At 42.1% G+C, this 22,924-nt stretch overlaps 4 protein-coding genes across 5 annotated transcripts in view; 2 read left to right on the top strand and 2 right to left on the bottom strand.

Moving 5' to 3' along the window:
- The window catches only part of clstn2a (calsyntenin 2a), a 59,199-nt gene extending 50,444 nt beyond the window's left edge, over positions 1–8,755 (top strand). The window contains exons 10-18 of the mRNA XM_049746314.2: positions 116–278; positions 4,200–4,366; positions 4,797–4,945; positions 5,190–5,395; positions 5,501–5,668; positions 6,420–6,565; positions 6,748–6,868; positions 6,963–7,153; positions 7,262–8,755. Coding sequence (XP_049602271.1) covers positions 116–278; positions 4,200–4,366; positions 4,797–4,945; positions 5,190–5,395; positions 5,501–5,668; positions 6,420–6,565; positions 6,748–6,868; positions 6,963–7,153; positions 7,262–7,486 — 1,536 coding nt within the window. The 3' untranslated portion in view covers positions 7,487–8,755. The remainder of the gene's footprint in view (positions 1–115; positions 279–4,199; positions 4,367–4,796; positions 4,946–5,189; positions 5,396–5,500; positions 5,669–6,419; positions 6,566–6,747; positions 6,869–6,962; positions 7,154–7,261) is intronic.
- Positions 8,756–8,923: 168 nt separating this feature from the next.
- Positions 8,924–14,542, bottom strand: septin2 (septin 2). Of its 2 annotated transcripts, none has more exons than XM_049746317.2 (13): positions 14,393–14,542; positions 13,480–13,522; positions 13,262–13,376; positions 12,425–12,511; positions 12,231–12,354; positions 12,034–12,168; positions 11,848–11,965; positions 11,673–11,774; positions 11,467–11,612; positions 11,250–11,372; positions 10,092–10,152; positions 9,919–10,008; positions 8,924–9,735 (listed from the first exon to the last, which is right to left on the bottom strand). In XM_049746317.2, the coding sequence occupies exons 2-12, from the start codon at positions 13,501–13,503 to the stop codon at positions 9,931–9,933; spliced, it is 1,113 nt and encodes a 370-aa protein (XP_049602274.1). In that variant the 5' UTR covers positions 13,504–13,522; positions 14,393–14,542; the 3' UTR covers positions 8,924–9,735; positions 9,919–9,930. The 2 variants fall into 2 exon arrangements, with proteins under 2 accessions (XP_049602274.1, XP_049602276.1); XM_049746319.2 differs by having other exon boundaries at positions 11,289–11,372.
- Positions 14,543–17,596: 3,054 nt separating this feature from the next.
- Positions 17,597–18,868, top strand: LOC125985349 (transcription factor Sox-14). The gene has a single exon (XM_049748105.1). It carries the CDS (start codon positions 17,883–17,885, stop codon positions 18,549–18,551), a length of 669 nt encoding a protein of 222 aa, XP_049604062.1. The 5' UTR covers positions 17,597–17,882; the 3' UTR covers positions 18,552–18,868.
- A 223-nt stretch (positions 18,869–19,091) lies between these two features.
- On the bottom strand, positions 19,092–22,816 carry selenof (selenoprotein F). Its single transcript, XM_049748106.1, has 5 exons — positions 22,667–22,816; positions 21,802–21,969; positions 20,575–20,638; positions 20,044–20,093; positions 19,092–19,810 (listed from the first exon to the last, which is right to left on the bottom strand). The coding sequence occupies exons 1-5, from the start codon at positions 22,712–22,714 to the stop codon at positions 19,679–19,681; spliced, it is 462 nt and encodes a 153-aa protein (XP_049604063.1). The 5' UTR covers positions 22,715–22,816; the 3' UTR covers positions 19,092–19,678.
- Between the last annotated feature and the right edge of the window lie 108 nt (positions 22,817–22,924).

The raw sequence follows: 22,924 nt of genomic DNA, 5'->3' as shown, positions 1-22,924 counted from the left end.
AGTAACTACCTTCCCTTTGGTTGACGTATTATGTAGTAAGGTAAAAAAAAAAAAAAAAAAAAGTCTTGTTGCCTAGTGACTGACTCGTCTATCTTCTTTTTATTCCCTTCTGCAGATATGTGACAAAGAGTGGCACTATTACGTGATCAATGTGGAATTTCCTGCTGTGACTCTCTTTGTGGATGGAGTGACCTATGAACCCTACCTGGTGACAGATGACTGGCCAATCCATGCCTCACAGATCGATACGCAGCTCACAGTGGGCGCCTGCTGGCAAGGTTGGTGTGTGCGTGTGTGCGTGTGTGCGCGTGTGCGCGTGTGCGCGTGTGCGCGTGTGCGCGTGCGTTAGCGTGTCAGATGAACCTTTTTTGTTTACACCTTATATCCCTTTTTCTGCTAGTTTGATGTTATATTAACAGTGAATATAAAAAGTGTGATCCCTGTTTTGTGATTTGAATATTTTCATAACTTTTTCTAACTGTTAATGTGTTGCTCTGCAAAAACTGAAATTAACAATGCTAAATAGTCGGTGCGGCACAGAAGCTTTTGGCTTCGGCTCGAAAGAAAGGGAGAAAAAAGCCTACTAGAACAATTGCAATTTGTTTGAATTTAAATGCGATTGGTTAATTCTGAAATCCCATCTTTGAAGAGGGTGTGCACACTTGTGCAACCACATGATCGCAGTTTTTACTTCACATTATGGTTTGGAAAAAATATTTGAATGAAAAGCTAAGGCGAGTTATCATATGAAAAGTGTTTGTCCTTTAAATCTAATAATAGACACAGTGTCCCAATTAAAAAAGAAAAAGCCTCAATTTTTCCACTGCCAAATAAAATGGTCCTGGCTGCAGTCTTGTTCACTTGATGGCCGTTGCTAAGGAGAGCAGCATGTAAAGCGAGTCCCCCGTTAATACGTGCAAATGTGGAGAATTACACCGCACGCTGTAAGCAATTACTCTGTTTGTACTAAAGACCTCCCCACTAACAGACATCATCTCAAATTGGCACACTCACAATTCTTTGCTACCATATTAACGTAAGAATACAATTTAAAATTTCTTACATTAAATATGAAGTAGCTTTTTCTTAACATTTCACTATAATTGCTACGTTGCACGTGGTTCAAGGGTTTGAAACAATTCCAGTACATGTAATTGGATGCCAGATGAATTTGTCCAATCAAATTTTATCATCTATATGTTGCCATGGCAATGTAATCTGCCAAGCGCCTTCAGAATTACTATGTAACTTTGACTACTGTAATTTGTACTGGGACTGAAACCTTACAACAAACATTGAAATGGGGCGTCAAGCCACTGCCAAGCAATTTCGAATTAAATTCACGTTTGAAGTGCATACGCGGGAGAATGTAGGAGAGAAAAATAAATAGAGATTAAGATGTATGCCTTGGGGCCGTGAACAATTCTTTTGAAATGGAGAGGCATGAGCAAAGTGGGGATCAAACGACTGGTTGCAACAAATGGGAAGAAGAACGCAGCGATGATCGCGTTGTAGTCAATTTGAGCTGCTGTGCGATGATTTGCCTCATTTTAAAGAAATGTGCTTGGTGGTAGACCAACAGCAGTGATGGGCGCTGCAGCTCACCTAAATCAAAGTCCATCTTGAAAAAACATCTTTCCAGAGAACATTTCTCTGGTCATTTGAAATTCTTTCCCTCTTGAGCTTGATTGCAATTTCTTTTTCATCATCATCATCATCATCATCATCATCTCCTGCCATTTTGCCTTTTCTGACTTCTCACTGTGAATTTGTGATTGTGAGAGAAAGCCCTGAAGGAGGGATTAGGCAGAGTGAATGGGCCACAACTTTGCCAGCTATTACATCCCAATGAAGCTGCCTTAAGCTTCACTAAGCTGCAACTGATAACTTTGCAGGCCATTAGTGAGCAAGATTGCCTTTCAGGCTCTCATTTCACTAGCCGAGCCCCAACGCCCCCGTTCACCAACCTTTTACCCAGAGTCAACATCACAATAATGAAGTGTGTGGACTCAGACATGCACACTCTGTCCACCGCATGGCAGCAAGAGAAATATGTTGCCATGTAACATGCACAATGTGTCCGTTTTCTTTTTGTATTATTATTTTTTTCTCACTGTTTGAAAAAGAAAAAAAAAAAAAAAAAGCCCTTTTGGTATTCTCCCCATGGGGCCCATAGTGGCAGAGCCAGAGTTTAGCTAATAGGTAGGCCTGGGGAAAAATAAATAAATAAATAAAATCAAGGTGGGCCTGATTTTTTTTCTCTCACCGAATCCTCTTGTCTTGACAAATCGCATTTTGAAATAAAAACTGAATAAAATTCAAATCTCGCGACACAACCACATGCCGAGATAATCACAATCATACTTGTGCCATAATAAAATAGAAATTTCTGACTTACCATTACAGAAGGTGGAGTCTTCTGGGCTGAGTTCAAAACATTGATTATGTCATGATGGTCAGAGCTGTCCATCATTTCTTTTTCAAATGACAAAAGTGTCAAATTGTTGAGGTGTCCTTAGGCGTGTCTGGATCCTGTTGGTTGTAGAGAAACGCTCCAGGTGGTCAAAGGGTTATAATATCCACATATTTGAAAAAAATGTCCAATGGGCAGCTGTCCAGGATTTCCATCAATGTTGGAAAGGGTTGAACGTGTCCTCAGTCTCTTTGTGGGATTTCAATCTTGACAAACAGCATAGCGACGTCCAGTCCAGCAAAAACCGGAACATGTTCCAGGTTCGCTAATTAATTAACAGGATGGGCCGGCCGGTGTCAGGGTCAAAGATGAAATATTAGGATAAGAGCACTCCTGCCTAAGATGGCGACGAGGACGTCCCTCGTTTATCAGGGCATTAAAGATTTCGTGACCGACCGCAGCAATTACTGTACTCACATTTTCTGTGCGTGTTTATTTGACTTTTTTTTTTTTTTTCAATTAGTGGCACATACAATTGTTTTACCATTGCTTACCTCCAATTACTCCACTAGCACAACGACCCGCCGTCTGATTGTTGTTGAACTGGAGAGTCGAAAAGTTCGATCACGTAAAAGTTGTTTTTTATTTTTGTGTAGTTGGCTATATTTGATTCTTAATATTCTATGAAATAAAAAAACACGGTGAAACGCAAATTTTAAAAAATAATGTAAGAATAATTTAGTTTTATTTTTCCATTCCCGCCCGTCATGGACCGTTGCAATTATTGGATCTCAATTCTCGATGTATCAAATAATATTCTAAAAACAGACAAAAATAATAACACTGGGAACTGATTTGCATTCATTCCAAATCTGCCCTATTTTTTTCTTTATCATATCAGGTTTCTATCGTCTTGGTTTCACACTACAAATGCAATGCGCAATAAAAATGTCCTGCCGCTCACTCTTAAGTGTGTGTCTTTAAAACACAACAAGGAAGAAAAATGACCCAAATGCTGTCTCCTGAGGCAGGAAAACACTTCGACTTTTACTTTACAAAGAAAGCAGAGGCAACATTTAAAAGAAAAGAATTTCCTCCGTTAACAAACATTGACGTGGCATAAATAGTTTACGAGCAACACAGAAAATGAAAGCAGTCCAAGAATGGTGACATGAATACTCATTCAAAGTGACACATTCTGCATTGAGTTACAACTTTGAAGCTTTATTCACTGGCTCGAAAAAGACGTGTTTCCTTGCTGTGACAGTTGCGGAACAATCTTGGATGAACATGCATTGCATTCGGTGCGTCTGTCAAACTTGTGCACAAAATTCCCAAGAGGAAGTGTCAGAATATCGACGCTGATGTGCCAGATGTTGAGCGCCTGTCGCGTCACATTTACATGATTACTCTTATTGGAGCCATGTCGCACAGATTTTTGTGTGCATCACATTTGTTGGGGATATTTTACAGACCCACCCACGATAAACCGCGATATAGACAGACAGAGGCTGTAAAAGTACATTTTTAAAAATAGTTTTCCCCCTCTCAGGTTACCAGCACATTGAAACTTAAAAGAAAGTGTTTAATTCTTAATGACATCACTAGAACACTTAGTCTGACGCTTCTCCCATTGAAATAGAACTTTTTCTTCTCTTCCCTTCCAATTGTCCTTTATTGACCCACTTCTTATTTTCAACCTGCACGCCCAACCTCACCTCCCTTATCGCCCTTCTCTACTTCTTGTTCCTTATCTCCTCTATTCTTTTCCCTCATTCCCGTTTAGGTGGTGAGGTAGCGACTCCGAGGTTCACCCAGTATTTCCGTGGCAGCTTGTCGGGCTTGACGATCCGCCCGGGCCGCATTGAAACCCAGAAGGTTATCTCCTGCTTGCAGGCCTGCAAAGAAGGTCTCGATATTAACTCCCTTGAAAGCCTCGCTAAGGACATCAAGGTGTGTGGTTATTGGGGGGAAAGGGTTAGAAATACACACACACACACACACACACACACACACACACACACACACACACACACACACACACACACACACACACACACACACACACACACACACACATCTTACTGCTATTGTATAGTTGTACAAGCAGTGACGTAGCTCCTCTTGATGTATATTAATTATTAAACTTAATCAATATCAATCATCATTAAGATGACCAATTGAGTGATCGATAGGATCACTTTGATACCATCTTTTGGCCCCTTGCTGTCAAGGAACTATCTCCAAGTGAATTTAGGAGTTTCATTAGAAGTTTGCCTCCATCTGGTGGCTTCTGTAGGAATTACAAATTGTTATTGTATTATGAAAAGGCCTTGTCAATGTTCGCAGCTATGATAATTGCTTTTGCCACGTCTTTTTGCAGTTCCATTTTAACCCTGCACAGTCAATGCTGGTAGTGGAAGGAGAGGATCTGGACAGCATCAACACAGCCATGACCAAGGTGTCCTACATCAACTCTCGCCAGTTTCCAACACCGGGCCTGCGACGGCTCCACATCAGCACCACTGTTCTGTAAGTGCAAATTTTTTTAAATCCATCGGATTTGTTCAGCCATCACAGTGGCAAATATGTCTTATGAAAGAAACCCCTTTAAAGGTATAGAGGAAAGACTAAATATAAACTAACAATCACTAAATTAAAAATGAGAAGCAAACGATGGTATAGCGCGGCTGGCCGTACCTTCAAGTGAATCCAGCCGCTCGTTCACAAGCAGTAATAGAATCACTGTTGCCATGTTCCATTGCTTACGTGTCAGGTGTTTCGGGGAGGACGCGTGTCTCTCCATCCCAGACGTCAAGGCGGTGGTCATGGTGCAGCCGCCCAGTGAACCGAGAATCACCATTACGGGATCGGGTCGACTCGTCAGACCCGCCAGTGACCTTCGCGCTCCGCTGGGCGTGGCTCCTTTCAAGGAGCTCTACATCACCAGCACAGTAATGAAGGGAGACGGCCTCAGTGGATGTGAGATGTCTGCGTTTGCAGGAAATGTCTGACAGCATTGTCAGGGCTCTCTGTGAGGGATGTATGGTTAAGAGTTGGATCATTTTTTTCTGTCGCTGCATGCAGCCCGCAGGCCAGGTGTGATGGAGGTGATGCATAACTTGGACTACTGTGATATTTTGGTGATTGGGGACGAGCTGAATCCTGAAAGAGAGAGCCTACATATTCATCACAGCGCTCTGCTGGGAAAACACCTCGACGCCACCAACTCCACCTCGGGAATATCAATATATGGTAAGTTTCAACACCTGCAGATGAATCACATATTGTGTTTTGGAAAGTTCACTGCTTTCATTTTTGTGTTCGGAGTTGATTTTATGACAATGGGTCGTGACCTTTTTGTCATTGAAGTAGTGATTGGTTTTGTGCTCTCAGTAGGGTTGCAGTCAGGGATTGATGATACCATGGGTCTTTTTTACTATATACTTACTCATTGAAACGAAAGCTCCATTTTTTAAGTGTCAGATGCTACTGGCTTGTCTTGTGCAAGAATTATTTTATTGCTAAAGGCACTGTTTTCTGTTTTTTTTTTAGACTATTAAAAAAAAAAAAAAAAAAAAAAGGTCAGTTGCAAATGTTGAAAAAGTTGCAGAGGTCATTTTAACGCCTTCAGGCATCTCCAAAGGGGGCTTTCTATCACGCATCCTATGCCAGCCCAAAAAAAATCACTAAACTGACCTCTGAGTCACTCAAAGGACTCCAGACACCAGAAGCTTGCCGCTAATCAGTTTCACTATGTAGTTTTGCTGCACATTTTTTATATATATATATATACTATTTACACCTTAAAATATCTTCCCATATATGCTGTGCACACTTTTTCATCATATTTCAACAGATAGGTGAACCACGGGGATCTGTGCCAGAGCCCTTGCAATAGTCACTGTACTGTAAAAATATTCTGACTAATTGAGTGAAATGGAATAATTTCCTGATAGGGTGCTGCAAAATAGCAATGTGTTAACGTGAATTTTGCATGTGCCAGGGGTGGACTCCATGGCCCACTATGAGCAGGCAGTGCGTCAGGTGCGCTACAGGAACTGGCGACCTGCCACCCTGACTGAAAGAAGGTTCCGACTCACCTGCTCGGAGCTTAACGGCCGTTACACCAGCAATGAATTCATCCTGGAGGTTATTTTTTTCTTTTTTATACCTAGATCAACTTTGAGGACACGTTGCTCGTGATCCCAAACGATTATCCAGCCTCCTCATGTTTAAGTGGCTTGCCATCTTTCCCCCTCCTCACACTTGACTCCCTTGCATTGTCTTTTGCTGCAATCTCTGCATCTTCAAGTGTTCTTGTGACACTCCAGGTCAGTGTTCTTCACCACGTCAAGCCGGTGGAGCATGTCAATCACATGCCAGCTCAGGCGCAGTACATGAGAGCCGTTCATCACCCACTCATGATACATGCTCCTAATTCCCACATGTCAGGTAGGACATTTATATATCATGGTATTTAAAAATGGATCAACCCCAAAATGGTCTGACTCTACTGTTAAAAATTGTACTTTTTTTTCTTGTGCAGGACCAGCACCTCCAGCAGCCACTGTTGTTATTGTGGTGTGCATCGCCGCCCTGGTGGTCATTGTAGTAATTGGCGTGTACAGAATCCACGCTACTCATCAGGAGAGCTACCGAGAGGAAGAGGATGGAGCCAAAGAACCTGAGCTGGACTGGGACAAGTCTGCACTCAACATCACTGTAAACCCTATGGAGGTAACTAGCGAACCTCATTTTGATGTATGTGTACTTCATTACTTGTGGTAAAAAACAACAAAACTTCCATGTACGTAAACAGCAGTTCTGATTTTGTTTGGAATTCAGAATGTGAGAGGAGCTCATGCCCTCAGTGAAGAAGCCAGCCAAGAGCTGTGTAGGGGGGAAGAAGAGGATGAAGAACATGTGGGAGGAATGGCAAATGTGGAGTCGGATAACAGCGATGACGACGACGAGGAGGAAGAGGACGACGAGGAGGACGAAGATGAGGGGGCGATGCAAATGGAAAAGAAGAGGAAGCTCAAGTGGCACAATTCCTCCCTAACATATTGACCGCGCACACAAGCAAATATATGTCTGCACATGTACTGGACACACGGCGCTCTCCTTTCTCTGTCTTGCTTTACACAAACACGCCCACAGATCCAAGCCCTTGCTGTTATTTCCAATCAAACATTACCCCCTGCTGGACAATATTTTAACTGCACTCTAAATGGTATTCATGATGAAGCATTTCAAAGTGTGTTGTCGGGCATTGGCAAGGCCCCACAGTTAATTTAATATTATTGTAAGGCACTGTAAAATGAAGCTCAATTTAAATATTACCACTGCGCTCAAATTTAAAGAAATGATTCTATTCAAATGTATTGCACATTAAAGTTAAAGAAAAAGGAACGACACTCGGGCAGTGATTGTTTTGCATTTCACCAAGTTATGAATATCGCAAACTTATTGTGAGTAGTGACTTTGAAATGAAATGCATTTTTTCCACATTACTTTTGTAGCACTGATTTTGCTTTTTTTAAAGATTGCGATTGGAAGACTTGTGTTTGTATGTCAAATGAGTTTATTCACTATTGCGCACATTGTACAGATGAATCTTGAGTTGATCTTTACACTGCTTTATTCCCCTTCAACGTGACCCAAGAGATGAGAAGTAGTTCAACTTTGGCTTTTGGTGTGTCCTTGTTTTCATCTTCAGCTCACAACCTGACGTTCTTTGTGCACTTAGCTCAGAAACATCACATTGCATGACTACTATCAAAGAGAAACATACTAGCCATCAGATACCAAACAAAAATGTCTGAAGGTCAAAAGTTCAGAAACTCTGTTTCCGAATGTAGTCGCTCTTGTTAGCTAAAGACAGAGGTCACCGTTGTATCTGATCCCTTCACTTTGAATTCCACTCCAGTGCCTCCAAGAAAACTCGAAAAAACGAGTTTTAATCTTAGTGTTTAAAGTGCTGTTTTAACTCGCTGCAAAATATCAAAAAGACTTGTCATAATAAAATAATTTGTCACAAAGTTACCCCTTGAATAACCATCAACCACTTGAATAACTTCATAATACATGACCATACCCATCCTTCTCCTTGTTAACGCTTGTTGAGCTGGTTGTGACGTCATCATTGTGAGCCATTTGTCATGTCGTGCAGAGCAACTCATTTACATACATTAAGCGAACCTTGTAAAGGAAGTTATGAGCAGTTCTTTTGTAAATATATATTGTTTTCTTATTTTAAACAAATGTTCGATATTTCTCCCTTTGTAGTGGTCATCCCACTGCTTTCTGTATATTGACCAATAAAGACTTTAGAATCTATACAGCGTCTTGTCATTGAACCATGTTGAACATGTCACTGTATTCTATTATTTTACCACTAGATGGCGCAAATCTCTGCCATAACTGTAATTGTTGCATATTTATCCAATATACGTATATTTCTACCATTGACAACAGACGCACAAAATGTAAAACACCAGCCTACAATTTGAGAATAAAACATTTATTACAACATTATACATCAAGCACAATATTTGGTGCATTATTATTGGGTAAAAATATCTCAAAGAGGAATGCTCAGTTTGGCTGGTGAGGGGGAATAATTGGCATCAATGGGACCCACATTGGAAAGGTTAAAAAACGTTTTTATGCCTTGAATTAAACATTTGTCTCTCACTGAGGCAGAACTTCACAGAGCAGTACAAATGTAAACGGAAGCCTTCACCTGACAAAGGAGTGTCATGAATAATATCCTTCAGTTTGTCCAACTCAAAATGATTTCACAGAAAAGAGGCATGCAACTTCAAATGGCCTCAAACTGGATGTAATGTAGCATGCGAGAAAGTAATAACATCGGGAACAGTTGATGGCACATCTTTACCCGGGGGGACAAAATACTTTTTCACCCTCACATAAAAATATTTGAACACTGACAAGAGTTGTTTTTGACTCTCAAACTCTTTGATGAGGAAAATATTGGCAAGATTTAGGTCATCCCAAAGTCAAATTTGTCAATATAACAAATGAAAGGGTAACTGACAATTTGGTATTTAAAAACTTTAGATTCAAGGGGTCATTTGATTGTGACTGGAAAATGTGTGTTAAAAAGTGTCAGGAATATAACTGCAAGGATATACATTTATAAGTAATTTTAACACTGTTTGAATATACTTTACTATAGTTATCAGCAGTTCAGATCCCAAGTGGGACTGAATGAACAAGTCAAGAACCAGATGGCTGCTGTTCTCAAGCTGTCCTTCGCTTCCTTCTGGACAAATTCAAGTGGTGCCACAAATAACCTGTCATAAGAAAAAAAATAACGAATTAAAAAAATAAGCAGGGCAATAAGTGCAGCCTGTCAATGAAGCTGCTCCTCTGCCAGGGGCCGGTGCTGTGCCGATGCTTTCGATTGGCCAGCAGAAGCTGACCAGCGTGTTCCATGTGAATTAAATCATGGCAATATTTGGAAGGATCTTACTCACTTCATCATCTTTTCAAACGTCTCCCTCTCCATCGCCCTGTTTCTGCATCTGGGCCTGCATCTTGGCAATCATCTCCTGCATTCGTCTCAACTGGAAGACACGTAAAGTCATATTTAAATCATTTGCTCCTATCCCCTCCAAATGGCAATGTATTCATCTGTTGCGGCACCCACCTCAGCCTCCTTCTCCTGCAGAATCATATCCTTGTCCATTTCCTCTGGTTCCGGACCCTTTCTGCAGCAGTCACATAGTGGCACAGATTACTCAAATGCTCGTTTAAAAGACAAATTGTAAACCCCTGTGTTTTTTTTTTTTTTTTTCTTCTAACTACTCACAAAACGATAGGGATATTTGGCCTCTAGTTGTAATTTGTGTCTGAACTTTTGGCACAACTTGCTGTTCTCTAACAAGGTGCTGAATGGCAAAATTCAAATCAGGCGTTTGAGCCATGACAAGTTCCAAAAGCCATCCCTAACATTTTGTGATTCTGTGAATAAACGAATCCCCCCAAAAAAAATCAAAGTGTAAGTGATGTGCAGTGGTTATAAAAGTTGATTCTGGGTGAGGTTTAAATGGCAGGAGTGCAGCTACTAACTATTAGGCAAACATGACAAAAGCCACATTGAGAAAAGTGGGGGAAAAGAGGAACAGTGGGTTAGTCGAGTAGTCCACTAGAGGAAAGTGGGCCTCAAAAGACCATAAGAGTCAAGTTGGAAGAAAGGCAGCAGCAGCAGAAGCAGGTGTAAACGTCAGGGGGAAGAGCAAGACCTCCCCCACTTGAAGACAAACTACAAAACAGTACCTCCAATGTTCCATGAAGTAAAACCAGTCATTTATCCTGGATTGGCTTTCGAGGGGAAAACTGAAAACAACTTTTTGCGCGCTATTGTGAGGGTAATGATTGATTTGTTAAAATGGCAATTCTGCTCAAGTCGGCTACAGATGTAATAATTAACCAATTAATTTAAACCTGTAACATGTATTCTAAGTGCTTGATTTATATTGATTTATAATTTGTTTAAGGAGAGAAATGAAAATGGCTTTACTTTGCCCAGCTGCTTGCCAGCGTCGTTGACATGCAAACTGATGAGTTAGAACTCCAGTACAACTCACACTATGAGAAATATAATGGAGGTTATTTCGGAGTAAATGCAAACTACATCTAGAAATGATGTCATCTACTCTGATAGAGAAACAATGACTTCTGGTTGTTGTATATTTGGACCCACATATGTGTGTTGAGGTCTTACAATTACAAATAATGGTGTTTTTCTGAGGGCCCCGGGGGGAGGCGGTGCAGAGAAGCAAGCAGACAGACAGGTAGTACGTACGCAGGAGACAGAGGCAGAATGTAACCGTGGGAGGACAACCTGCCGCTGCGCTTCAGGCGCTCCGAGCGGAAGTTCTCGTAGTGCAGGTCTTGGGTCACTTCCTGCAGATCCTGCATGTGGGTTCTGTGGAGTTGTAGAAAATGCCAAAAATATCTTTTAAATCGCTAGTGTCTGTGCTTTCTTATGGCAGAGGTTTGCGAATAGCAGTTGTGCTCACATCAGCATGGTGCGCAGCTTGAGGAAGTCATTGTGCTCGGGGTTCTCCACCTCCACCACACCCCAGGGGTACAGGCGACCCCGCACCTTCTTCCCCTTGGCCTCGATCTGCTGGTTGGAGCCGACCACCGCGAAAGGGATGCTCGCCTGGGGACGGTCGGCGACTCATATGAGCGGGGTGGCTGGCTAATGAACATGTTCGTTTACCTTGAGGATCCTGGTCTGCTCTTTGAAGTCTTCATCCTCGTCCGACTCGGCGTCAGGCAGGTGGTAAATCTTGATACCATGTTCATCGATTTCGTCCAGAATCTGAACAGGGTCACACATTCAGCGCATGATGCTAGTAGCCGGCGAGCCTAACAATAAATCGCGTGATGCTCACTCTGCGCTTGAGCCGCTCTCGTTCTCGGAGGGTGAGCGTGTCCGCCTTGGCAATGACGGGAACCACGTTGACCTTATTGTGGATGGCCTTCATGAACTGAACATCCAGCGGCTTCAAGCTGGGAGGAGCGGGGAACAAGTTTGAGCGCAAAGACGGCAAGCGGTGTCGGTCGGCGGCCGGGCTCACCCGTGGCCGAGCGGGGAAATGAAATAGAAGCAGCAGTGAACTCTGTTGTCGACGATGTGACGCCGATTGAGACCGCTCTCGTCGTGGAGGTAGCGCTCAAATTGGTCATCGATATAGCTGATAATGGTGCTGAAACTGGTCAAAGAAAAAGTCTTGTATTACAGTCAAATGTTGGTAATGAGCTCCCAATTTCATACCAGTCCTGGCTGTTGATTGCGTCTCCATATCCGGGCGTGTCCACCACAGTCAGACGCAACTTGACGCCGCGCTCCTCGATTTCCACCGTGGATGCCTCGATCTGCACCGTCCTCTCGATTTTCTCTGTTTGGGAACGAAAGCGCGTGACGCTCGGCAAGGTGACCACACGAGCGGCCTTGCGCTGGTGTTCTACCTGCCGCTCCTGGGATGATTCTCTCGGGGTAGAGGTCGGTCAGGAAGAGGCTATTGATCAGGGTGGATTTTCCCAGTCCAGATTCACCTTTTGCCACAATGAAGAAAAAAAAAAGAAAAAAACAGCTCAGTGCTCAATGGATCAAAAAGTTGCTCGATACAATCAGACAAGGAAGCGGATTTAGTAACTGAAATTTGACCTCACCACACCTATTGAGAGAAAGCAGCAGCGTGAGAACTGAATGTTGCTAAATGTAATATAATATTACGTTTAACACACTTCCTGTCAGCCAAACTCGTGTTCTCGCCCCAAGCAACCATTTGACGCAGGAATCATGTCCGCGCATTTCCAACGGAACAATAACGTATATCTTTGCTAAATGTGTGATTGTCTAGTCGTACAAAAAAATTTTTTTTTTAATTGACTTGAAATAACAGTAAGTAGCAGAAGATGAACAGGAACTATAAATAATGATTTAGTGAGGTGATTAAAAGAGCGAGCGAGCAAGCCTCGTTCTCTGTTTGCAACAATCCCCGAAGGCGCGCAAGACACATTCCACTCTGGGCTTATTTTAAAGGAAAAAGGATGAGCAGGGAGCTTTCACCCTCCCTCTTTCCCAAATGGGGGAGGGGCGAGGGGGTTCGGGTGAGTCACAGCCTTCACATCAGAAGTTTGCAGACTCCAGCTGAACAACTCGACTAATATGTCACTTGCAGTCCAAAGGTTCAACACAGCGGTGTTTTGCTGTGTAGTTTTAAAAAATCCCGTGACAGATTAATGAAACCAAATACCACCCAAAGTTTAATATGGATATTGTGCACAGAGTCTTAGCCTTACCTACAACCATAAGCGTGAACTCAAAGCCCTTTTTAACGGACTTGCGATGAACCTGATTGGGCAGGTTGGCAAATCCCACATACCCCGGTGTCTCGGGGTTGGTGAACTGGCCCTGCTGTAGAAACAGAAATAACTTTAATTTAATTGAGAAGACAAAGAAACATTTCAGGTGATCACAAAACGACTGCGCGTACAGCACATCTCTTTTGTAGGCTTACCTTCATTTTGTCACCGTGCGACATGTTTTTTTCTTCACTGCTCCTTCAAAGACACAGAAGAGCAAAAAAATGTTAATGCCTTTGCAAATCCATTTCAGAATGGTAACAGTAGAAATAGATTCATGCATTATTGCTTACAAGTCTTGGAAGTGCGAGAGACAGGAAGTCTGGTTTGCTTTGCAAGAGAGCTCGAATGTCACCCCCCCCACACACACAAAACACATGATCTGCTTTTTTTTTTTTTTCCTTTAAGTTTTATTACAACTTGTGATAAGCTTCTTTGGCTATTATTAATTTTAACAGTAAATGTTTTCACATGCTGAGTAGTGGACAGTAAGTAACGTTTCATGTTTCAGCTTTTCTGAAGTTTTCAGTTTGCAGTCTCACCTGCCATAAAATAAGCAACAAAGCTGCAATCTGGCACAAAACATTTCTACTTTTGAGGGATCAATGTTTTGCCTTGCTGTACTGTAAAGCGTAGCAGTCAAACAGGAAATCCAACAAAAGACAAAAAAAATAATAATCCAGATTTTGAATGCATGTGCAGGCTACAAAATTTCAGTTTGTACTACATTTTGACGTGTAGAAAAGTGGACCATTTTATTATTACCGTAGACGCTCTTTATAACGGTGAACGCTCAAGTGGGTGTGGAACATAGCGAATGGGTAACGTCCGCAAAAATTAAAAACAAATAATCATCGTTTCATCCCAAAAAGATGATGGAGAGAGATCAGAAATCAAACTGGTTAATTTAGAATTCTTAGCATAATCGATAGCATCGATTACTCCCTAACTAGCTGATTAGCTGCTCCCTGTTTAACTCGCAATGCTAATTTTAGCCAACTACCCGACAGCGAACAGTTATGTGGTTAATTTTTAAAAAAGTGCTGAGATGGTGGAATCAAACTTTACCTTCAGCGTCCGCAGGAAAATTGAGTACGAAGAGGACAAAGAGGAAGCAGAGAGCGGCGGCGGGGAAGAAGAGTTTAGCTTGGCGGACACCTCAAATTCTTCAGATTCCGGTGTACACAGCTTCCTCCGAGCAAATACACCGACCACCCACAATGCACCGCGCGGCATGGGTGGCGAAGAGCGTTGGATATGTACGTCGACGTTGCCGCCATATTGGATGTGGAAAAACCAACCTGTGACGAGGCGTTGCTCCATTTTTCTTTTATCATGGTTCCACTATCATTTGAATAAATGCTTAGTTAGTCCCTGCTGGTCAATTTACACGTTTACAATATGGTCAAGATGGCTTTTTAATCGAAGGGTATGATTTTTTTAAGTGCACTTGTCTTGGGTTCAGTCCCGGACAAATCCAATCAAAGCAGTAGTTTTGCTATTTTTATTTTTTTTTATTGTTTTGCAGTTATAGTTGACAATTATGAAGTTCTGGATCTTGGCTTTCTTTCTAATGTGGAGTTTTCATATGTATCTTGATCAAATATGGTTTGACACGAATGTCAGCGAACAACAGTTTGGAGGACTCGCATGGTGGTTGAACCGACTTGTTCTTCTATCAGCATCGATACTTAATTCCAGCTCCGGGGCTCAGTCGGCTGGAAAATATGTTGCGTAAAGCCTTTCTGCCTGTCTATCTGTGTTTTTCTCCCTCTAGCCTCCATAAGAGCCATGAGATAAGTTGGTAAATAGCAGTCTATTCCCTTTGCTGTTGCAGCAGGCATATCTTGAGCACATGGCGAAATAACATTATTTCCATAAGCTTCTTAGTTGCTTCGGGCTCTGTCATTTGTATGGTGGCTGCATGTGATGACTTCAGATGTGATTTTAAATACATTACGAGAATGTCCCCACTCTTGTAACAGGGGCAAACGGGGGGGTTTGAGAGTTTTTGGTGAGTGACTTTTTTGGTGGGGGTGAGAGGTCAAGTCTATCATAGCCTTCCACTTTCCAAACAGAACTTGATTTACATGATGGGATATTTTCAATCCGATGCTGTGGTGGCACAAAGTCAGTGACAATTGCTGTACTTCATTGACTGCTGACTTGTTTATATTACAAACTAGCTGATATGGACCACCTCAGGTTTATCCTCCCAGCCCTGCAGGAAGTGTATTAATTTCACCAGGTCTTATGAAATGATTTGTTGGGCAAAGATCTCTCCCCCCCTCATCTCTGTCAACCTCCCCCAGGGTCAAGCAAAGCATATTCTACTGTCAAAATGTCAGGAGGAAAGCTATTAAAAAGCTTGACTTTTCTTAAGTATCATGAGAATAAGTACATGGTTTAGTGAAATCCCTCCCTAAGCGCACTGAAAATCTTTTGGGATTTTCCTCCTGAAATATTGCCTAATGGACGACTCAGGAGTGTCAAAAAAGAGCGTTGTTAGCCAAGAATGCACTTTTGGGGATTTGATCTGTTTATATTCCGAGCGGAAACAACAAAATGGTGACGTGGAAGTGTGATGGAACTTTTTAGTTCTATACAAACTTCTGCTTTGGTTCATTATGACAATATGGAACCTAAAATTTTATTACTGTGTAAGTCAGTAATGTGAATCTAGGGGATATCAAATTTAGTTTTTTTTAAAAGAGCAAACTACTGTGCTGTTAAGCTAAGCTAAGTCACTTGTGGATGTTTTCAGAACGCAACAAAACAACAAATTTAAAGCTTGACTTGATTGACTGAATCTACACAGACAAAAACTGAATGAATTAAATATTTGCATTATTGCTAGCTAACACGCAGCGGTTTGCGAGTTCTTGTTCAGACTCTTCTTCCCCGCGTCGTCCATTAATTTTTGTCTTTGTGTTCACCTGTTCATTTCTTTCTCCACCGTGACTCTATAATCCACCTGAGTGCATGAACGACAGTTTTGACATAAGAAGTAAAGATAGACTTCCCAAGGAGAGGGACAGTATCTTTAGAGCCTGGGGATAACCGGATTACCACAGTCATTTTGTGCGGCTGGCACTTTTTCTTACTACCCCTTCCAACTAACAACACCCCCGGCCCGGCCCTTCCCTTCCCTTCTGCCTGTTCTTAGAAGTCACAACAAACACAGACAAGTACACAATAGCGCACACTCCAAGTTGTAGAGACAGCAGCGAGACCTTCTCTGCTGGCTTAAACGCTATTAGAAGAAAGCACTGGCCTACATTTCATCTCTATGAACAGTGTGGGAGTGGTCAGTGTTTGGATGTGGTGATGATGGGATGCGGAACCTCCGGCGCCAGGAGATAAGAGCTCAGCTATGAGAAGATGGATCGGCTGGGTGACCCCTGCTGTCCGTCACTTTATCCCTGCAGCCCTTCTGCTGAAAATGTCTTATCACAAGTGCTGCCGCTGTGTATCTGCACTGCTGGATCTTTCAGAAACATCGGCTTTTGATTGAGGGGAGTAAATGGAATAAAGACCCCCTACTGCAATGTTGCCTGACCTTATCTGCCAAGGCCAATCGGATTTGACATGAGAAAAATCTCACGGTGGCAACAACGTATGACAGATGCCAGAATATTTACTGTAATTCAATTTTTTTTTCCAGATCTCAATTTTTAAAATGTTTTTGACAACTTCCACTCAATTCACTAATTCAGCCATTTCTCCATCAATGTCATTTCAATAACATACGAGGAGGTTATAAAGTGTTTGATCGGATAAGCTATCATAATTATGAAAATGGTTAAAAGAAATCAATATTTACTCCAAGGACCAGTGAATTATGGCTGTGATTAATATTGATCTTGGAGGAGAGGAGGTTGAAGGGGGTTAAGCTATTTTACGAGCTGTAGCATAGTTGAAAATAGGAAGCCTGCAATGCATGATGGGAAAGACTTTAAATTGGTTTGTTTAGAGCAGAAGAACCTAGTGTGATTGAAAGACGACAACACAGTCACTTTCCAGTATAATAAAGTCAGAGCAAGGATCAGATTGATGGTATTTCCATTCATTTCAATGGGGAAAGATGATTTGAGATGCAAGTGTTTTGAAATATGGAAAAAAATTAAGTGTAAAATGCTTCTCTTGGGCAGATTTCTAACAGTTTTTGTAGTAATATTGTGGCCCATGTTACTTGCCTGGGCATTCTATGAATCATTTCTTTAATATGTCTCATCAGAGATTTTGTGAGGCGTTTAAGTGTCAAAAGGGAGGGTAAAGCCGGGCGTCTCAGAAATGTTTTTTTTTTTTTACTTGAGTGGGATTACAGTGCTCTCTTCTTCTCATTGGCTTGGCCCACCGTGACAGTGGAGTAGAGATGAGAGCTTGACATGCTTGGTCTCTTCCATAACAAGCTTCCAACTTACAAGCAGCACTTGTCCTTCAAGCAATTAAGGCGCACAGAAAATATTGATGGCGGATTTATTACCCCCTAACAGAAGCACATGACGGTTTTTCCCCTTTTTTTCTGTGGAAAAGTTGACCTCCTGAATTGTTTTAAATGAATGTGTGGTCGGATTTGGAAATGCCCAAACCTTTAGAGCACATCAAGAGACCCATGAACGCGTTCATGGTGTGGTCCAGGGGTCAGAGGCGCCAGATGGCCCAGGACAACCCAAAGATGCACAATTCGGAAATAAGCAAGAGACTGGGTGCCGAGTGGAAAAACCTCAGCGACTCCGAGAAGCGTCCTTACATCGACGAGGCCAAAAGGCTCCGGGCGCAACACATGCGAGAACACCCGGACTACAAGTACAGACCCCGGCGCAAACCCAAAACTCTTCCTCAAGCGGAGCGCCTCGTTTTCCCGCATGTGGAGCCCTTGAAGGGATTCTCCGTGGACTCGTCCTTTCTCATCCACGGGGATAAACCTCCCACTCTCCTGGCGCCGTCCCCCGTGAGACATCTCCATCGGATGGCCGAGTTCCAGTCGCCTCTGAGCGGCTACAGCGCGCCCGCCTTCGGGTACCACTCCGGGGCGGTGGTCGGGGGTTTAGCTTGTCTCGGACAGCACACCCACGCGTCGCCTGGTAGCCCCTATGTGGTGCCGTGCAACTGTGGAGCGTGGTCGGCGGCCGGTGTGCAGCCTCAGGTGGCCTACATTCTACTCCCGGGAGGGATGACCAAGAACGGCGTGGACTCGTACGCAGCACCCGGAGCCAGTGCGTAAATGACCAGTGCGTAAATAGAGTGCAGGCGAGGACACCATCATTGAGAAATCGTTGCTGGCTATAGAGACGAATGAAGATACGTTGTTGGTTGTGAAGAACTTTTCAGAGCAATTCCATTAAAGTGGATAATTTCCCAAGGTTTGCAGTGACTGCTTTAAGAGGGTTAGAATCTGGACAACGACTTTGGTATTGTTTCGAATCTTTGTTGTCTCTGTCAAAAAACAAAAAAAAATCGGACAGAATGTTCATTCCATTAATAAGATAATCCTGATACCGAAACTGAATTACTGTGTGCCATTCTGAAATTGTCTCAATAAATTCCCCTGTGGAAAGATGTAAGATTGAATCAAAATGTGGTTTTATACAAAGAACCACCAAGTGGAAACAGGAATATATTGTAAAGTTTGCAGTATATAATTTTTAAAATTACCAATCACCAATTCAATATTTGTAAACGCTTGTCATTCTTTTGTGTACCACTAGAGAGAGCCAGCACACCACTTCAATCCGTGGTCTGAACAAGAGTTGTAAGACAAAACTGAGAGATTTTTTTTATTTAATTGTTGCATATTCAAATTTTACCTATGCTATTCAAAAGACGCGCATTCATAACAAATCCAATTCCTGCCAAAACGTCAATGAAGCCCAGGAACACAAAACCCATCAGGGCTCACTTCCCAAAACTGGTTTAAGGTGAGCTCTTCACCAACGTGTCCTGGGACCAGACCATCTACGTCTTAGACAGAAATTAGGAATCATTCTCTTCTCTACATACCTGCACATCAAGCATTATAAAAATAAGTGTAATGAGAAAATCAGAAACATAAAACTAACAGTTAAGTTCATGAATTTGTGACTTTGACCAGACTTTAGCAGTGATGTATAAATGCTAAGTTCAGTCCAAATAATTAGAATTTTACATTTCGCACTAACATTTTTATCTCATCTGAATTTGTGTCCATAATTTAATTTTCAAATCCAACTATGTTTTTACTTACCGTAAAAAGGAGGCTGACAGAACCCTCCAAAAACATTTTGGCAAAATGAGTGAAGTAAACTATCAGTAAACTTTGTATACATTTTTGAACTGTCCCTTTAACTGTGAAAACCAAATTGAAACCTGCGTTTATATCCGCTCTAATTTTTCACTTAAGAACTCTTCCACGCTGTCCGTGTTCCACTTGAGGATGCTGAGTTCCTCGGTGATGTTCCCGTTATCGTCCAAAAGCTTTAGCACAGGATCGGAGCCTCGCACGTACTGAGAAAGTGTAGGAGGTGATGGAAGAAAAAGAAAAAAAAAAAAAAAAGAGGAAAAGGACAAGTGTCAGCAACCCAAAAAAATAGAAAGTAGAATTGTCACAGGAACTTTTCTTCTGAAGAGTGTTTGCAAATTTAAAAAAAATGCTTCATTTCCTTACATGGTGCTCTAACACAAAGCTGAAATAAAAATGTGTTAGTTAGGAAAAGTGACCAGCAGGCGCCAACACTCACCTTGATCTGAAGACCCTTGAACATCTTTGGCTTGTCACCCCTGACAAAAGCTGCACGGATTAAAAAAAATAAGGGTCAGGTCATGCATGTGTCCATTAGCGGCTCTATTTTCGCACCCGGAATTTAATTATTGACAGCTGCAAACCCTCCCGAGAAGGCTGCATCTGGAGGAGACAGTTGAGCATGCCAAACGGCTACAGCTGAAGTAAACAAAGGCTGGCCAAATGGAGTCAACACTTGTGCTGCTCCGGCATGAGATCGCATGCAGTTTATGATAACGGAACAAGGCGCAACGTTGTTGAGCAGACGGCGGGTGGTCCTCTTCCACAACAAATGGCCAAACCTTCTCAGTGGGGGCTTGAAAAGCAAACCTCAGTTGCTTAAGGCAACCTACAGATGGAAGAATTTGGACCACACCTTATTTCCTTCTTTTATTCCCAATCGATGTCATTTGCAGGCTAAATATAAGGGTTGAAATATGAAATGGAATAATTGATATGTGACATGGTAATATTTCTTGAGAGAACTCACCTTGGACTTGGGGGAACCTCCCCAATTTTCATCCGCACACCTCCAGGATGGCCCCAGCATAGAGCTGTTGACAAAGAAAAGACATGGTGAGCCGGTGGTGTCTGAGGAGAAGGCATCCGAGGCACAAACGGTGCCCACACACGGAGATAAGAGGCGAGGCGGCCCTGCTGTTGACAGCATGGCTGGCCTGCAGGCGTCTCCTGGCGACCACTTGCCATCATTAAGCAGAGCGAGTGAACGTGGAGCCGAGTCAACAGATGGTCGCTTTGTCATCAAACCTCCGGAGGCAATGTTAAGCAAGTTGGAGGAAAATAGAGACTCACAGCTGCCCCTTTGCAAAGGAAAAGACTTCATGTTTTGCCACATGCGGAAAATGATGCTACTCACAAAAGCTGTGGACGTTCAACCTTCTGGTGAAATTTAGCTATATAATAATAATACAAAATATGAAATGGTGCACATTGTATCGAGTAAATGTGTGGCAGCCAGCTCACAGTTTACTAGGTGCTCAAGTATTTCTGTGAAATTGTACAAATCTAAATATACATGCCTTTGACGTCATCATCCGTGCAAAAGATTTAGAGAGCCAAGAACACACCATTTCTGGATTTTAGAACGTTCCCATTTCCAAAGACGACTCGTTACACACCCTGTGCCTCATCGCTTTTAATAGTCAAACACATTAGGAGTATTACTTCCTCATTAAAGCCAGCCAAGTACATCCTCCTTGCAGCTATTAAAAAGGTAGGCGGCCAGCCTAGCAGCCAGGGACAAAATTATTCCGTCTTAGGCTTAGGCGATATGGCCCTTTAAATAAAATTTCAAAAGATTTCCCTCCATCGTTTGCTTGGAGAAAAATCAATTATTTAAAACAAGTTCAGCTCCTAACCCCCCCCCCCCCCCCCTTTACCTCTTCTGGGATTCTCTTCATTTCTCCTGATGCCAAACAAGCTTTGAAAAGTTTATTACCATCATCCCCCCCAGCATTAACTTCCATCAACTTTTAAAAATAATTTGTGGTTATGCGGTCAACCATAGAAAATTGATTGATTAATGTAAGGGTAAATATTAACATATTGGGAATGGGGGTGTTATCTGCATGTGGCTGTAATCCTGCCAGTGAATGTAAAATTCTCGGTCAAAGATGCAAAGTTCAAATTGGAGTGAGTAGGCGTTTCCTGTTTGTTTGTTAGTCGGGGGAGCTGCAGTCTATATTTTTCTTTTTACCTTGCGGGCTTCCAACTGGGCTTCCTGCTGGCAGCAGTGTCTGCAGTCAGGCTGCAGCTTGGTGAGGCTGAACTCCCCAAGCAGGTCACAGGAACTGCACAGCAAATTGCTGGAGAAGCCCAGATCCCTGCAAGCTTCTGACGCCAACTCGGAGCCAAACACCGACAGCTGGAGGGAGGAAAGACAAGATGAAATGGAGTATTTAAGCAGGTATGGAAAAAAAAAAAAAAAAAAGACTAAAATAATGTCGTGCCAAATTGACCCTCAAGCTATGACGGTCAAAATTAATAACATGCAACAGTGTACCTTGACTTTATAGAATTAATTCACTTCTTTACAGCCCTCATGGTATTATGTATTTGTATAATGCATTTTATTTTCTAAAAGCGTGTTATTTAAATAAAGGTGTTTTTTTTTGGGGGGGGGGGGGGGGGGGGTGGACTGGATTAATGGAAAATTTATTAATTAGTACATTTGCGTCTAATCAGATTACATCATTACGTTTTCTTTTAATTTTAGGTCGTCTGAACGTTTTTGGGCTTGCTTCCTCACTGACAAATGATTTTTCGAACATAATTGGGCAACCTTTTAAAAAGAAGTTTGTTTGGCGTCTCGGTTAAACAACACGAGAAGTAGACATATTTCTCAACCTAAATCACAATATTTTCACAGATTCACCTAAATTTCTCAAAATGAGTTGTCGAGGTTTGAGTTAGCCACGTCATATCGGCGCCCAGGCAACTATAGGATGCGATGTAAAACGTTAAATTTAACACAAAATTGGGCAGTCCACGCACAGTAAAAGTACTTATCAATTGAGCGCAACGATATAACCTAATTTTGAACGTTAATGTGTTTAACTCACCGTTTTTAAAAGCGAAAGCAGCCACAGGAGGTACACTTCCCCCGACATTTTGGAGAGTGATTGGAAAAACTACAAGGTCGGACCCTTAAGTTAAATTAAGGAGTGTCCCACATTATGCCTGATGGGAATAATATATATATAACGAGGTTGAACTCAACTAATTCTACAAAATCACCAAATAAAATACACACATGACAAGCAAAAAAATGTCAACGAATTTCTTCAGAATTTAGAACTTTAGAATTACAATTTTTTTGT

The sequence above is a fragment of the Syngnathus scovelli genome, chromosome 17, assembly GCF_024217435.2.
Source record: "Syngnathus scovelli strain Florida chromosome 17, RoL_Ssco_1.2, whole genome shotgun sequence".
NCBI classification, from domain to species: Eukaryota; Metazoa; Chordata; class Actinopteri; order Syngnathiformes; family Syngnathidae; genus Syngnathus; species Syngnathus scovelli.
The sequence above is the reverse complement of the archived record's forward strand: the minus strand, read 5'-3'. Positions and strand labels throughout refer to the sequence as shown.